The sequence below is a fragment of the Sarcophilus harrisii genome, chromosome 6 (genome assembly GCF_902635505.1).
Source record: "Sarcophilus harrisii chromosome 6, mSarHar1.11, whole genome shotgun sequence".
NCBI classification, from domain to species: domain Eukaryota; kingdom Metazoa; phylum Chordata; class Mammalia; order Dasyuromorphia; family Dasyuridae; genus Sarcophilus; species Sarcophilus harrisii.
In genome coordinates, this window is record NC_045431.1 from 162,136,922 (window position 1) to 162,152,323 (window position 15,402).

General features: G+C 34.9%; 1 protein-coding gene across 1 annotated transcript in view; it reads left to right on the forward strand.

The window, feature by feature from the left end:
- The window catches only part of GC (GC vitamin D binding protein), a 52,379-nt gene that overhangs the window by 27,782 nt on the left and 9,195 nt on the right, over nucleotides 1-15,402 (forward strand). The window contains exons 4-8 of the mRNA XM_023505700.2: nucleotides 4,145-4,356; nucleotides 5,809-5,941; nucleotides 9,711-9,805; nucleotides 12,665-12,794; nucleotides 14,492-14,694. Of these exons, the coding sequence (XP_023361468.1) occupies nucleotides 4,145-4,356; nucleotides 5,809-5,941; nucleotides 9,711-9,805; nucleotides 12,665-12,794; nucleotides 14,492-14,694 (773 nt within the window). The remainder of the gene's footprint in view (nucleotides 1-4,144; nucleotides 4,357-5,808; nucleotides 5,942-9,710; nucleotides 9,806-12,664; nucleotides 12,795-14,491; nucleotides 14,695-15,402) is intronic.

Sequence of the window (15,402 nt, forward strand, 5' to 3'; positions counted from 1 at the left end):
ATGGCTTTGTTTGATTTTGTTTTAAAGTCATATGCTAGTATGAGACAATTAGATATTTTACAAAGGAAATGAATAGGATTTGGGAAGGAGGTTCAGGAAAGCAGGTGAAATGGGAATCAAACTCCATACTTATTTGTAACTTTATATAGAACCCACAATAGAATGAATATGTCATCAAGAGGTTAGAGTTCAAGCCTTGTTTCTTCTATTCACTATGTTAATTTAGATACATGATTTAAATTCTCTGGGCTTCAATCTTTTATGTAAATTGAGAATGCAGATATTAGTGCTTTCTATATTTTTTCAATAATTTTTTTTATTTTTTCAAATTATATGTAAAACAATTAACATTATTATTATTTTAAAATTTATTTTGAAATCTCTCCTTCCCTTCCTCTCTCATTGAGGAAATAGGAAATTTTACATAGAGTATGTATTGCAGTCATGAAAAACATATTTCTATATTAGCATGTTGTGAAAGAAAACACAAACCAAAAAAAAAAAAAACAAGAAAAAGTTTTAAAATGTTTTTTAAAAGCATACTTTATTCTGCTTTCAGACTTCATTAGTTCTTTCTCTAGGGTAGCTAACATTTTTATCATAAATCCTTTGTAATTGTCTTTGATCACTCTGAAAATAGCTGATCATTATGCAATATTGCTAATGATGAGGTTCAGGGTTGCTTCTCCAAATGAGTGAGATTTGGTATAGGGCAGGGAATTGTGGGAACCCCTTTGGTCGGCACAGAGGAACTTTGTAAAGGAATTTATGAACCCGAAAAGTTTAACTGGCAAAAGAAGTTTATTATTGGCATTGGGAAGTCGGCCTTTGCTAATAAGACTGAATTCCTTGGTGGCAAAGTCCCTACAGAGGGATATAAAGTTTTTAGCAGAAAAATCCTATCCTAGAAGAGAAAGTGAATAAGGTTTTGTAAGAAAATAGGAGAGAGAGAGAGAGAGATAAAGAGGTAGTAAGGCTGAAAGAGAATATCATTTCAGCAGGCAGAGGGTTGCAGCTTATGTCAAGGGGAGAGAGAATCTTTGGCATGGCATGTTAGGTCCTCTGCACTACTAGTATGTGCAGTGTTCTCTTGGTTCTGCTTACTTCACTTTCCATCAGTTTATGTAAGCTTTTTCAGGTTTGCCTGAAAGCATCCTTACTTCTCATTTCTTATAGCATAATCCTTCACAATCATATAGTACAGTTTATTCAGCCATTTCTCAATTGAGGGATATCCCCTTGACTTCCAATTCTTTACCATCACAAAAAGAGCTGCTACAAATATTGCTGTATATAGACAGTCTTTCCCTCCTTTTTAAATCTCTTTGAGTTAAAGAGTAATGGTACTGCTGGATCAAAGGGCATGCACAGTTTTACAGCCTTTTGAGCATAGTTTCAAATTACTCTCCATGATGGTTGGAATCGTTAATAATGCCAACAAAGCATTCTTATCTCAATTCTTTCATTTCCTCTCCAGAATTAGTCTTTTTCCTTTTCTGTCATATTGATCAAGCTGATAGGTATAAAGTGGAACTTGAGTTTTTTTTAAATTTGTGTTTCTCTAATCAATAGTGATTTAGAGAATTTTTTCATATGATAGATAGCTTTGATATTTCTTCTGAAAATTACCTGTTCATATCCTTTGCTGTTCAGTCATTTGTCCATCATGTTCAAATCTTTTTCATCACATTTGGGGTTTTCCTAACAAAGATACTGGGATGTCTTTTCTTTCTCCAGCTCATTTCACAGATCAGGAAACAGAAGCATTTAGAGATAAATGACTTGCTCATAGTCAAATAGTAAGTGTCAGAGGCCAAATTTGAACTCAGGAAGATGAGTCTTCCTGATTCCAGGTCCAGTACTCTGTGCATTACATAGATACCTCATAAAACCAACAGGAGTTGAGTGATTTGTAACACAGTTATTAAGTGTCAGAGGCTAAATCTGAACTCAGGTCTTCCTGATTCCAGTGCTAGTCTCTATGTAATGAGTCCTCTAACAGCCTCAAGATCCTTTGGCCATTTGTCAACTGGGGAAAGATTCACATTCTTATAAATTTGACTTGCTTCTCTATATATTTGAGAAATGAGTCCTTTTTCAGAGAATGGCAAAAAAAAACAAAAAAACTCCCTCAATTTTCTATTTTTCTTTTAATCTTGGTTGCATTTTTCTTGTTTAGAAAAACAAATTGTTTATTTCTCGTAATCAAGATAATACTCTTTATTTCATGTTTGGTGACAAATTCTTCCTTAGCTATGACACGTAAATTATTCCATGATCTCCTAATTTCCTTATAATATCACCCATTATGTCTAAGCAAAACCATCCATTTCAGCCTTATCTTTGTATATAGAGTGAATGTTATTCTATACTTAGTCTCTGCCAAATTGTTTTCCAATAGTCCCAGCAATTTTTGTCAAATAGTGACATGGATCTTTGGGTTTATCACATAGTAGATTACTATAGTCATTTATTCCTGTGTGTTGTTTACCTAATCTATTCTACAGATCTACAACCTTTTCTTAGCCAGTACCAGATTATTTTGATAATTGCTTCTTTTTCTACAGTTTGATATCTGGTACTCTATACCACTTTCCTTCACATTTTTTTTATTAATTCCCTTGATACTTTTGACTTTTTGTTCTTCCAGATGAATTTTATTATTTTTATAGCTCTCTAAAAATATTTTTTTTTGTAATTTGGTTAGTATGATACAGAATAAGAGAATTAATTTAGGTAGAATTATCATTGTTGTTATATTGACTCTCCCTACCTGTGAGCAATAACTATTTTTCTAATCACTTAGATCTGTCTTTACTTCTGTATAAAGTTTTTAGATTTGCATTCACATAGATTTATCTTGGAAAGAGAACTCCCAAATATTTTATATTATCAATATTTTATATTTCTCTTTCTATCTCTTGCTGCTGACCTAAGTTATGTCAGTTTATCTTATATCTTGCAATTTTACTAAAGTTGTTAATTATTTCAAGCAGTATTTTTAGTTTATTCTCTAAATATATCATCATATCATCTGCAAAGAGGTAGTTATATTTTTTCATTGCCTATTCTAATTCCTTACAGTTCTTTTTCTTCTCTTATTACTATAGCTAGCATTTCTACTACAATGTGGAATAATGATGGTGATAATGAGCATCCTTGATTCACCCTTGCTCTCACTGGGAAGGCATCTAGCTTATTCCCATTAGATAATGCCTTCCTAATGATTTTGAATAGATAGTACTTATCATTTTGAGGAAAATTCAATTTATTCCTATGCTTTCACTAGCATTTTTAATAGGAATGTGTGTTGCATTTTGTTGTAGTATTCTTGGAGGTCTCTGGGGCAGCCTTCTTTTTAGTAGAGTATTTACCAGAAGAATAGCCAGGTGTTAAAGTCCAAATCCTTTATTATCTCCTTCACAGTCCAGTTTCCTTGCCTGGGACCCAGCTAGCTTTCTTGAGAGTCTTCAAACAGTTTGGTCTCAGTGGAAGGAGCAGAGGACAAGACAGCCACCACAGTGGTGTGAGATGAAGTGAATGAATCTGTCTCTGAGTTCGAGGGCTTGTGCTTCAGCCTCCAGCTACCACACTGGGTGTAGGAATGAATCTATCTCTCAATTCCTGCTGGCTCTTATATACTCTATTATAATTACATTATCATAGGTGTGAATCTTGTAGAACTATATTAAGTACTAAGTACATGTACTGAACTAGAGAACTATTAATCACCATGCTAAAGTAGATAACTATTGTCTTTATCAATTCCACTGGGTTAGCACCTTGTAAGAATCCTTGTTTTAAGTACACAGTGCTGGCCCATAACATTTTGTCAAAAGCATTTTTCTGCATCTACTGAGATAATCATAGATTTTTGCTGTTTTTGTCAATGATGTGGTCAATTATACTGATAGTTTTCCTAATATTGAATCAGCCTTTCATTACTGGTATAAATTCCACCTGTTTACAATACACTAGAACCACAGAATAGTAGGATTTAGTGAGAGGGCTTTCAAAGTTACTTAATTCATGTTCTTTCATTTTATAATAATTTTCAATATCAAAATTATCCAAAGATTTATTCTACTACTATCTAGGAAAGCTGGCAATAATGACAACTTTCCCCTCACCATTTTTAAAACAGACTTCAGAATTGTCTGCCAAGTCCTGTGAAAAGGATGCTCCATACCCCAAACACCCAGAAACTGACAAGTGCTGCACCTTCGAAGGTCTTGAACGAAAACTCTGTATGGCAGCTCTGACACATCCACCCCAAGAGTTTCCAACCTACGTGGAGCCAACAAACAACGAAATATGTGATTCCTTCAGGATGGACCCCAGAGGCTTTGCTGATGAGTAAACTCCCTCCCAAATGATTTTATTAATTTTGAGTGTGTGTATATGTGCATGCATATGTGTTCCTAAATGTATGTATGTATGTATGTATATCATATATATGGACTTTTGATGTCATTTGTATAGGAAACCCCCAAATGAGGAAACTCCCTCTTCCCATGTGGGGAGTTCCCTGTGACTTAGAGAACTTCTTTATGTCTTGAAGATTGTCTAGGGCACTTAAGAAATTAAGTGATTTGTTCAGGGTCACATATCCAGTATGTATCAGAGGTGGAGCTTGAACTAAGTAAGGTCTTCTTTTCTCCAAGGCTGGCCCTTTAGTTAATTGATCATATCATGGCCTTCTTGAAAGTTTTGTATAGACCAAGAACCAAAATATATAACCATCCCTGGAAATTTCATCCTTAACCTCATTTAGCAAAGTCTTACAAGTTGAGAATTGAACAGAAAGATCTATAAGCAATCCTTGAATAGAAAGTCTATTCAAACTTCAATTTCCAAATATTTTTAAATGAATTTAATTCAGACAAAATCTATTTGCCTTCATTTTTTGCTACTTGAGGATAATTTTTAAGTAGAGTAGCTTCCATAGAGAATTTAAACCTTCTTTGAATCAAATTACTATTTTACTTTCTTAAGTAAGTAATTACTACTTTACTAAGTAGTTAAGTACTATTGTACTTACTTTACAAAGACCCTATGTTTTCCTAGAAAAATGAAAATAAGCATTAATGTAGGTAGGTCTGTATTTCTTATGTGTGTAGTAGCTGATATTAAACAGATTGTTTTAGGGTTTTCAGCTACTGCCATTTTTAAAAGGAGTCCAAAAAACCCAACTTGTAGCATTTTTACATAGTTTCCTTTAAGCTGGAAGTCCCAATTTGTGGTTCCCCATACCCCTTAGTTTTTAGTAAACTTTCCTGCACCCCTTATTCAATATGAAAAGAAATAAATTCTAGAATTTACCAAGACTACCTGCTTAAGAATAGCACTTCAGAGTTTGCAAAGTATCTTGGAAATATTATTTTTAATCCCACAACAATCCTAGGAGGGAGGTATTAGTATTATCTTTATTTTACAGATGAGGAAACTGAGGCAAGCAGAAGTTAATTGACTTGCCCAGGGTCACAAATGTTGGATTTGAACTGAAGTCTTCTTGACTTCAGCTCCAGTACTCTATCCATTATGCAACCTACCTATTGAAATAAAATAAACAAAATAAAAAAGATTAATTAGATTTAACAAGATAACAGTTATTTATCAAATATTCCTTTTAATCCCTTAACAAGTTTCTTATGATCCTGGAAAGGCTACATTTACCCACATTTGGGATTACTTAATGCATATATATCCCCATAAATTCATGGGATGCACAGAATTCTCATCTGTTATATTAATTAAAACTCAGTTTGTTCTTTTCAAGATCTGACCAATAATTCTGGGTTCTTTCAGGTTTTTATATGAATATTCAAGTAACTATGGACAAGCTCCACTCCCATTATTAGTAAGTTACACAAGAAATTATCTGTCCATGGTTGGGACCTGTTGTACATCAGCCAACCCCACTGCCTGCTTCCTTGCAGAGGTAAGTAGTTTTTTTTAATTTTTGCTTAGTTCAGTTTTTTAATCAGAGCTTCCATGATCTTCCACATATTATTAATTTAAATTTTTATCTTAAGTGAGCTGTTTTATTACTTCTTTGATTTATTGAAAGTTGAGATTGACGCATAGACCCAAGTCTAGATACATTAACACTCAAAGAACTTAGAAAATTGGGCTTTTTTTGACTGAAGATCCCCATAAATAGTTGTGAATATCCTTCTAGGGATTCTTTCTACAAGAGAGACTACATGTTATTTTTAGAGCAATCTGTCAGATTTTCATCTTGATGTAAATGAGAGGTTTTGTTTCCAAATGTTCCCATTGAGAAGCTAATGCAGCTGAGGTGACCCATTAAGAAAACCTGTGGTGGAGAGAGAACTGAAAGACATCTCTTCTAATTCTGCCCCCATATACTTCCTACTTGGATGGCTCTGGCCAAATCAAGTAAACATCAGTTAGTTTCAGTTGTCTCACCTGAAAAATGAGTGATAATGATAGCACTATGTCATGGGGCTGATGAGAGGGTCAAGTGAGATGATATATGCAAAACACTTTGCCAACTTTAAAGCCTTCTACTAACATTAGTTATTATTACATAAAGTGGTTAGAACATTATAAAGTATTCTGTAAATGATAGATCAAATTTCTCCTCCTTTATCCCCAAAGTAGAGATAGTGTGGCATGATGGTAATAAATTTTTATAGAATATTAAATATTTGTATGCAAAGTATACTTATATATTTATATGCAAATTTATGCAAAGCATTTTATCATTTGACTCTCTAATCAATCCTTAAAATCCATAGGTATTATTATCTTTATTTTATAGTTAAAGAAACTAAATAATGAAGTGTTTTCCTCATGGTTGCCCAGCAAATCTCAGGAATTTGGGATTTACATTCCCTGTATCTAATTCTCCATCCACATCACTAGATGCTGGATATGAAGTCAGGAACACCTAGATTCAAACTCTATCTCTGTCACTTACTGTGTTATCTTGGATAAATTGTCCAACCTCTTTGCCCCTTGAGCAACCTTCTAAGATTAAGACATCTACATGGATACCCAAGTTTGAAAATACCCTAGACCTTTCATATATTCCCTATAAATGGCATAATCTTTAATTTTTATGTTTCAAGAGAGATTGCCTCTAAAACTTGACCTTTAATCGGTTTTCTCATCCTATTTTTCTTTCTGTTTCTGGACTGTTTACTCCAGAAAAGCTATGGTATAATGTTAGCACTGTTGAGTTTTTTTAACTTCTCTATGTTCTATAATTTTTATACACACAAATATACACATAGTTCCTAGTATGGCAAAAATTTCAGAGTAAGGCTTGTCTTGGGTTCAATAAAACGAATCAATTTTATTTTTAAAATGATTTATTTCATTAAACATTTTCCAATTCCATGTAAAAAAATAACAATCATATATGGAAAGGATGTGCTGCAACCAGTTCACACTAACTTGTGAGAGCCAATTGTTAAATTTTCAGTGTCAATATTTATATCTCTGAAATAGGTAGGAATCGGGACTTGATGTATTTATTGTTTTGTTTGTCATTTAGAGTTAAGAAAGTGATGGGGGAAATGTCAAAAAGTATATTGTATGTACTTTTCTTTTTTTTTCAGAAAATCTTTTATTTGGAAAATCATTGCTAGAACTATAAAAATAAAGATATCTATTAAACATTTTAGATATTTAGGTTTAATGTTTGTCCCCATTAAATTATTTTTACTTGAATCAGTCTAAAGTTCTAGACTGTCACGATATTTTTAGATCTTAGCTCTGATGCAGTACCCTCCTAGATTTCTGGTTATCTACAAATTTGATAAGCATGTCAACTATGTCTTTATTTAAGTCATTGAAGAAAGTTTTAAATGGCTTGTGATCAAAGACAGATTCCTTGGGAACACTCCACCAAAGAATTCCTTTTAAACTAGCATCAAATTACTAATGATATTCTTTAGGTATGACTATGTAACCAACCCACCTCTTTTCAGCTTTTCCATCAGAATAGAGAAGATAGTCTTTGGCAAATTCTTTGTTAAAATCAAAGTAAACTATATCTACACATATATGCATATAATCAGGATTGTGTTGGTAAATATTTACAAGCAGTTCTTCCTCCAGAAAAAAAAAAAAAAAACTAAAACAAAGAAAACAAGACACACTTCTAGGTTTAACTGTGCATTATTAATATTTTTCTCCATCACTTTTGAAAGACAATAAACAGAACAATAAATTAAGTCTTGCCTTTGCAGATTTTGGAAATACAAATGCTTCTATGCAAAATTTAACAGTGGTTTAACATGACTTCAGCACACCCTAAATCTTCTGATATTCCTTGGAAGAGAAAATCTTCTCTTCAGGATTTTCTTTTTGTCTTCAGAATTTCAGTCTTAAGAACTTTGCATTTTTCTTAACATGACTTCCCCTCCAGAAATTCAGACTATGAGATCTCACCTATCCTTTCTCCAAACATTTTGACATCTGATTTCCTCAAATTTAGGGTGCATGCTGAGTTATATGCCTCCTTCCTCACCTTCTTTTTCACAGATTGTAAGGCAGAGAGGTCAATTCTCCCAAAACTTCCCAGTATTTTCACCCCAGTAACCACTCTAATACTCTGCCATAGCAAGCTTGTGATTTATTTCCTAAATTCATCTATTTATTATTTCTCTTTAGATTTTCTGATGACAACACAAATGCTATGTATTAGATTATTCATTTTACCAAAAACCATGTCCCTTCCTATTTAATTCTGGCCCCAATTGATGGTATGCTTATTGATTTGACTTATAAAGTAAAGTTAAATTCTTTTGAGTGATGACTCACTTGTAAAATAATAATATTGACATAAAAGTGAAGTTCACTGGTTTTGTCTTTCTTTAGATTTCTAATATATGACTCACTGCTGGAAACATAGTAAGAGCTTAATAAATATTAGTGATGTCAGAGACTGACAGACTTTCCCTTACTTATTTTTGGATTTCCTCACATAAGTATATATTTTCAAAATGCTGTTATATATTTTTAATAATATATATGATTGCCATCCTTTCCCTTACATACTCTTCCCCCTAAAATGTGCATTCACACACACATGCACACACACACACACACACACACGCACATGCATCCGTTATCCATTCTCTTATACCTATGGAGAGACATATTCCTATAATTTCAGTGGTATCTTTCTAGGAATCCAATGGAATAGAAACTCCTTGAAGGCAGAATAATTTCATTTTAGTCTTAATATTCCTAGCCTGCTATATAGCAGACACTTAATAAATGTTTATTGTTGAGTGAGTAAAGGAATAAAGATCTAGGAGCCAAAATTGCCTCCTTGAATAAGGAATTGTGTTTCCTTACTTATAACCCACTTGTATTTGGATATATAAGGATACAAATTATATTGTTAAATCTTCTGGTCTTTGTTTCAGGTCAATTTTTAGGTGTTCCTCATTGCCATCTTTCCTTCTACCATGAGGCCATTTTCTATATTGTATCTCTTCTGGTAGACTGTAAGCTTCTTGAGAGCAGAAACTACTTTGTTCTTTTTCTCTGAATATCCAGGGCCTAGTAACACTATCTTAAACATTTTAGATGTTAACAAATGTTTGTTAAATCGAGCTGAATCCAAAGTAAGTACCACAGAGTAAATATTTTCTATTTGAGAGATTAGCTTATAGTGTTTACAGATAATATATTCTATCTAATGAAACACTTTCTTTATAATATTCTAGAGGCTTCAGAATAAACATCTATCACTACTCACTACAATGTCAAATAGAGTCTGTTCACAATTTGCTGTCTATGGGATGAAGAAAACAAGATTCAGGTAAGAAACATTGTTGTCATGCTTGTCTTCAAATTATCATTCTTATTTCACTCTTCATTATTTCATGCAAGTCTATCCCAGTTTTTCCAAGATCATTGAGCTCATTATTTCTTACAGCATTTTAGTATTCCTTCACATTCATATGCCATTAACTTGTTTAGTAATTTCTCAATTGACAGACATCCCTGCGATTTCTATTCCTTTGCCACCACAAAGAGAGCTATTATAAATACTTTAGAGTATATAGGTCCTTTTCCTTCTTCCCTAATCATTTTTGAAAAAAGATCTAGTAATGGTATTACAGGGTCAAAGGGTATAGGCATTTAATAATTCTTCGGGCATAATTTCAAATTGCTTTCCAAAATGATTGGATCAGTTCACAGTTCCACCAACACTGAGTTAGCTTCCCTATTTTCCACATTCCCTCCAATATTTAAATAAAAATTTTATAATATATTTAAAAGGGATAGAAAGCTGTATTTGTAGTTTCCTATGCAATCATCTTTTTATTATAATATATTATGGGAATGATTATTTTATTCCATAAATTAAAAATAAATAAATAAATAAATACTATTCTTTTATCCTTTGGGAATAGAATTCTTTTTTCCTTTATATGATGCACAGGGGCTAGGGAAAGTAAAGATTAAGTAGAATGGTCTAGACTACAGCATAAAAAAGAGCTAAAAGGATGCTAAAAGGATGCTTTTGAATATTTCCTTTCAAAAAATATTTTGATGTCAGAAAACTCTATTCATCATGGAACATTGGTTTTACTGTGATGAGTTCTATACAATACAGTGAAAACTGGTAAAGCAATATTCTTTAAACATCACCTGTCCTATTCTTCTCTAATCCACTAAAAATGTGTCAATCTTCATAGTATCCTGTGACTCACCTAGTAAGGAGCTTCTCCCAACTGGTTCCCATATACAGGCATACAGTTCATTAATTCGTCCAATCTCAGAGTCAAAAGTGCCCACTTAAGGATGGCATCATAAGCCTACCTAATTGGCTGAGCCAGCACAGGCTTTGTGACTTCTCCCTTTAGTCCCATATTGCCTATTTACACTGATAGCAGTTGTTGCCCAACCTACAGTTGTCTCAACTTCCTGCTCAAATTTCCCCAACTAATTATCCCAAACCTCTACAGTTGTGTAGTGGATGAGACTCAAAACTGATCTATTCAGAAGCCAGAATTTAATTGTCCATGAAACTGGATGGGAGTAGATATGGTAGGCCTTGAATGTGCATAGTGGTGACAGTGTGTGGGGATATCTGCATAAATCCAAGGTATCAAACCCATTTGCTTTTAAGAACTTCACCCCTTCATTGCAAATACTCATCTGTGAGCTGGCTACAAGGGGAATTCCTCCTTCCCCCTCTTACTCCTCCCCCTCCCCTTCTTCCCTCTTCCTCCTTCCTCCTCCTTCTCCTCCCCCCTCCTTTTCCCTCTTTTCTTCCTCCTTCCCCCTCTTTCCTTCCCCCTCTTACTCCTCCTCCCCCTTTTTCTTCCCCTTCTTCTTCCTTCCCCCTTCCCTTCCTTCTCCTTCCCTCTCCTCTCCTCCCCCTTCCCCTCTTCCTCCTTTTCCCTCCTTCTCTTCCCCTTCCTCTTCCCTCTCCTCCTGCCCCCTTTTTTCTCCTTCCCTCTCCTCTTTCTCCCCCCTCTTACTCTTTCACCCTCCTTCTCCTCCTCCCTTTTCCTCCTTTCTCTTCCTCCTCCCCCATCCCTCTCCTCCCTCTCCTCCTTTCCTTCTCCTCCTGCTCCTTGAAGGATCTGGCGCTAAGCAAATATACTCTTAGCTCAAGTTGTTATGAAAAGAGGCTCCTGAAAATCATTAAAAATTTAACAAAAGAAGCGTGTTTTTACTCGAAAACATCAAGAAAATAGAAGGAAAATACAGTGGAATTTAGCTTCTGTGGAAGGGGGCATGGTCTTCCTATTTCTTTTACTCTAAACCAATTTTTGCTATTGACTGCTCAATTGTTATCTACCTAAGAGTACATATAAAGGCATAATGTAAGGAAGAAAAAATCTTAGGATCATAAATCTAAAATGAGGAAGGGACTTGAGAGGTTACCTAAGCCAATACTTCCATTTGTCATATGAGAAACCTAAGACCCAAAGAACCCAGGAGCAAGTGTCAGGGCATGGATATGTACTTGGGTGTTTACAAATTAGTACTTCAGGTATAAGTATAGTACTCAGTAAGTATTATTATTATTTTATGGTCCACAGTTTCATTTCAGAAGTATAGAGTTGAACAAAATTATAATGGCCTTTTTTAAGTCATTTTCAATTGTGTTCAACTCTGTGACTTATTTTTGGATTTTCTTGTTAACAACCTGAGCAGAATAGTCGTGACATACTACCATTGAAAAGTTGACTCTATTCACAAAATCTTGTTCCCTTGTGAATGAATGAGAGCTGTGGCAGAGGATCCTAACACACAGTATGCTGTTGTTTAGCAAGATCAACTCTTCATGACTCCATTTGGAGTTTTGTTGGCAAAGATACTGGAGCAGTTTGACATTTTCTTCTCATTTTACAGATAAGGATACTGAGGAAAACAAGGTTAAGTGAGTTGCCTAGAGTAAATGTCTGAGGCCAGGGAACTAACTCCCCCTGACTCCAGGCCCAGAAGTCTACTCAGTATATCACCTAGCTGTTCAACACCCACTGGATAAGACTTAAAAGACCTTATAAACTGAGCTAGAAACAACCATTTTATCTCCAAATAGTGTAATATATTATACCATATAGTAGTAAACAAATATAGTTGGTTTCATTATCATAGTAGCAAATAATTAAGAGTAAAAATATTTGTGATCTAAGAAATTTGCAATCTATCTGTCTAGCTACATTGTTAAATATGCCCAGAAAGTACCAACAGCTGCTTTAGAAGATGTAGTCGAACTGGCTGAAGATATGACCAATGTTCTCTCTGATTGCTGTAACTCCATCCTTGAGGACTGTATGGCCAATGAGGTGAGAGGAAATGATAGTGATTTTAATACTTATCTTGTGTTTGAAAATAACATAAATAAACATTATTTATGTTCATAAATAAATTATGATCATAAATAAATAACATAAAAAACATAAATAAATAAAAAATTATCTTATGTTAGTTGAAAATATTACATATTAGCTAAAGAGGTAAGTGGCTTCTAGTCCCTCCTCTGAATGTATAGCCTTGGAAAAAGCACCGACCATGCTCAATTGCTCTAGGCAGTTGATTCAGACTAGAAAATCTTGATCAACATGGATAGATAAATTTTCTTCATCTGGGAGTTCCTTACAGCTCTTTCTCTTTATTTTGCATAATGTCAGGAGTTTATTGATATTAACCAGATTTCTGGGGGGAAAAATCATGAAAGAGACACTTTTGAATTTAATCTTTATTAACATTTTCTTCATCACTTCCTTAAGCCCAGACAATTAACAAAGCAATAAATCACATCCTGATTTATAGTAGTTTGCTGATGTCTAAAGCATAAGTGTTCATGCTAAAAATTAAATAGTCATCTCTCAGGAACCAGTTAGAGCTGATGCAAGTATGTCATTATTGTATACTCTGTACATAACCTTCTTTCAGTGGCAGTGCAGACTTCCACAGATCAAATTACCTATTTTAATGTGAAGCTAACCTTATACCCTGCCAGGTATAGAGAGAGCTCCCAAAGATCCTACATCATTTTTTATGAGCAAAATATTCCTGTCTCCTATCTTCCTTCCATTTCCCCTCTTCCCCTCCCCAAAATTCTTAATTGCTTCAAATAGATCTATAGAATGTGACTGGGAGTAAGACTGTGGTCAAATCAGGAATCCCCTTGTGGATCAGGATTACTAGTGGTAGAACCCTATATGAATATATCTGGGAGCCAGAGCAGACCCATATACTATATTTTTCTTAGGTACCTTCTTATTCTGAAAACTAAATTTAGGAAGCAGGAGAGTGGAAAGATTGATGGATTTGGTAATAGAGGGCATGGATTCAAATTCTGCTTCCCTGTAGTGTTGGGCAAGTCACAATATTCCTGGTTCTTAATTTCCTCAACTATAAAATAAAAAAATGGGGACAGATGATCTCTAGTATTACATCCAGTCCTTAATCTATGACCTATGATCATGTGGCCTCAGACTAATATTCTTGTACTATTCAAGTGAGCTTCCTGAGTTCAAATCTGGTCTCAGAAACTTTCTTGCTGTGTGATCCTGGGCAAGGTACTTAATCCTGTTTGCCTCAGTTTCCATATATGTAAAATGAGCTGGAGAAGGAAATGACAAACCACTCCAGTCTCTTTTCAAGAAAAACTCAAAACCCTCAGGGAGGGTAATGACAACTACTAAAGGGCAGAACTGGTGGCCTATATTTCCTCAACAATGATTCAAAAAACAGGGAATTCATAAAATCATGGAGATGGAAGGAATCTTTGAAATCATCTGATCCAATCTCCTTACTAGATAAATAAGAAAATTAAGTTCCAGAAAAGATAACTGGTTGGTCTAAGTCATATAGTTAGGGGCATATCTAGGACTAGGACTCAATCTTTGGACGTCCTGCCCAGTTGTCTTTTCACTATACAGCACTACCTAAGAGAAAGCCAATACACTTTCCCCCCGGTATCCTTTCCCCTCCTAGCTTAGAATACAAGAAAAAACTCTTAACATTTCTTTTACAGTTAGCAGACCATACTGTGAAGGTTTGTGAGAAACTTTCCACCAAAGACAAGAGATTCGAACATTGCTGTGGAGAAAGCAGCCCTATGGACATTTTCCTGTGCATTTATTCTATGCCAGCTGCTCAAGCTCTCAAACTTTCAGAATTTATCAAACCCAGCCATGAAGAGATATGCAGCACAGAAAATAACAAAGCACTGGATAGGTAAGCAGATTTGAAGTTCATTTTCATTTTCATGTGATAAATGAAAAGAAGGAAGGAAGAAGGAAGGAAGGAAGGAAGGAAGGAAGGAAGGAAGGAAGGAAGGAAGGAAGGAAGGAAGGAAGGAAGGAAGGAGGGAAGGAGGGAGGGAGGGAAGGAAGGAAGGAAGGAAGGAAGGGAAGGAGGGAGGGAAGGAAGGAAGGAAGAAAGAAAGGAAGGAAGAAGGGAGGAAGGGAGGGAGGGAAGGAAAGAAGGAAGGAAGGAAGAGAAGGAGGGAGGGAAGAGAGAGAAGGAGGAAAGGAGGGAGGAAGGGAGAAAAAGAGAGAAGGAGGGAGGAAGGGAGAAAAGGAGAGAAGGAGGGAGGGAGGAAGGAAAGGAGGGAACGAGGGAGGGAGGGAGTCAATGTCTATAATTTTTTTATTATACTCTTTGTCATGGTCTTCTATCATAAGTTTAGTTCAAGTTCACAGGTTTGAATCATTAAGGGTATAGATAGCCATTAAATTTACAACTAAAAGGGAACTTTACAGTCATAAAGTCCAAATCTCTCCAAATGAAAAAAGTGAGACCCAGCCAGGTAAAGTGACTGATCATAAGTGGCACCGTCAAAATGCTAACTCAGGCCTTCTGGATTCAGCTTCTAAATGCAGTGTTCTTTCCAATGTACCATGATAACTTCTTGAGCAAATAAGTTTTTAATTAAAATGCAAC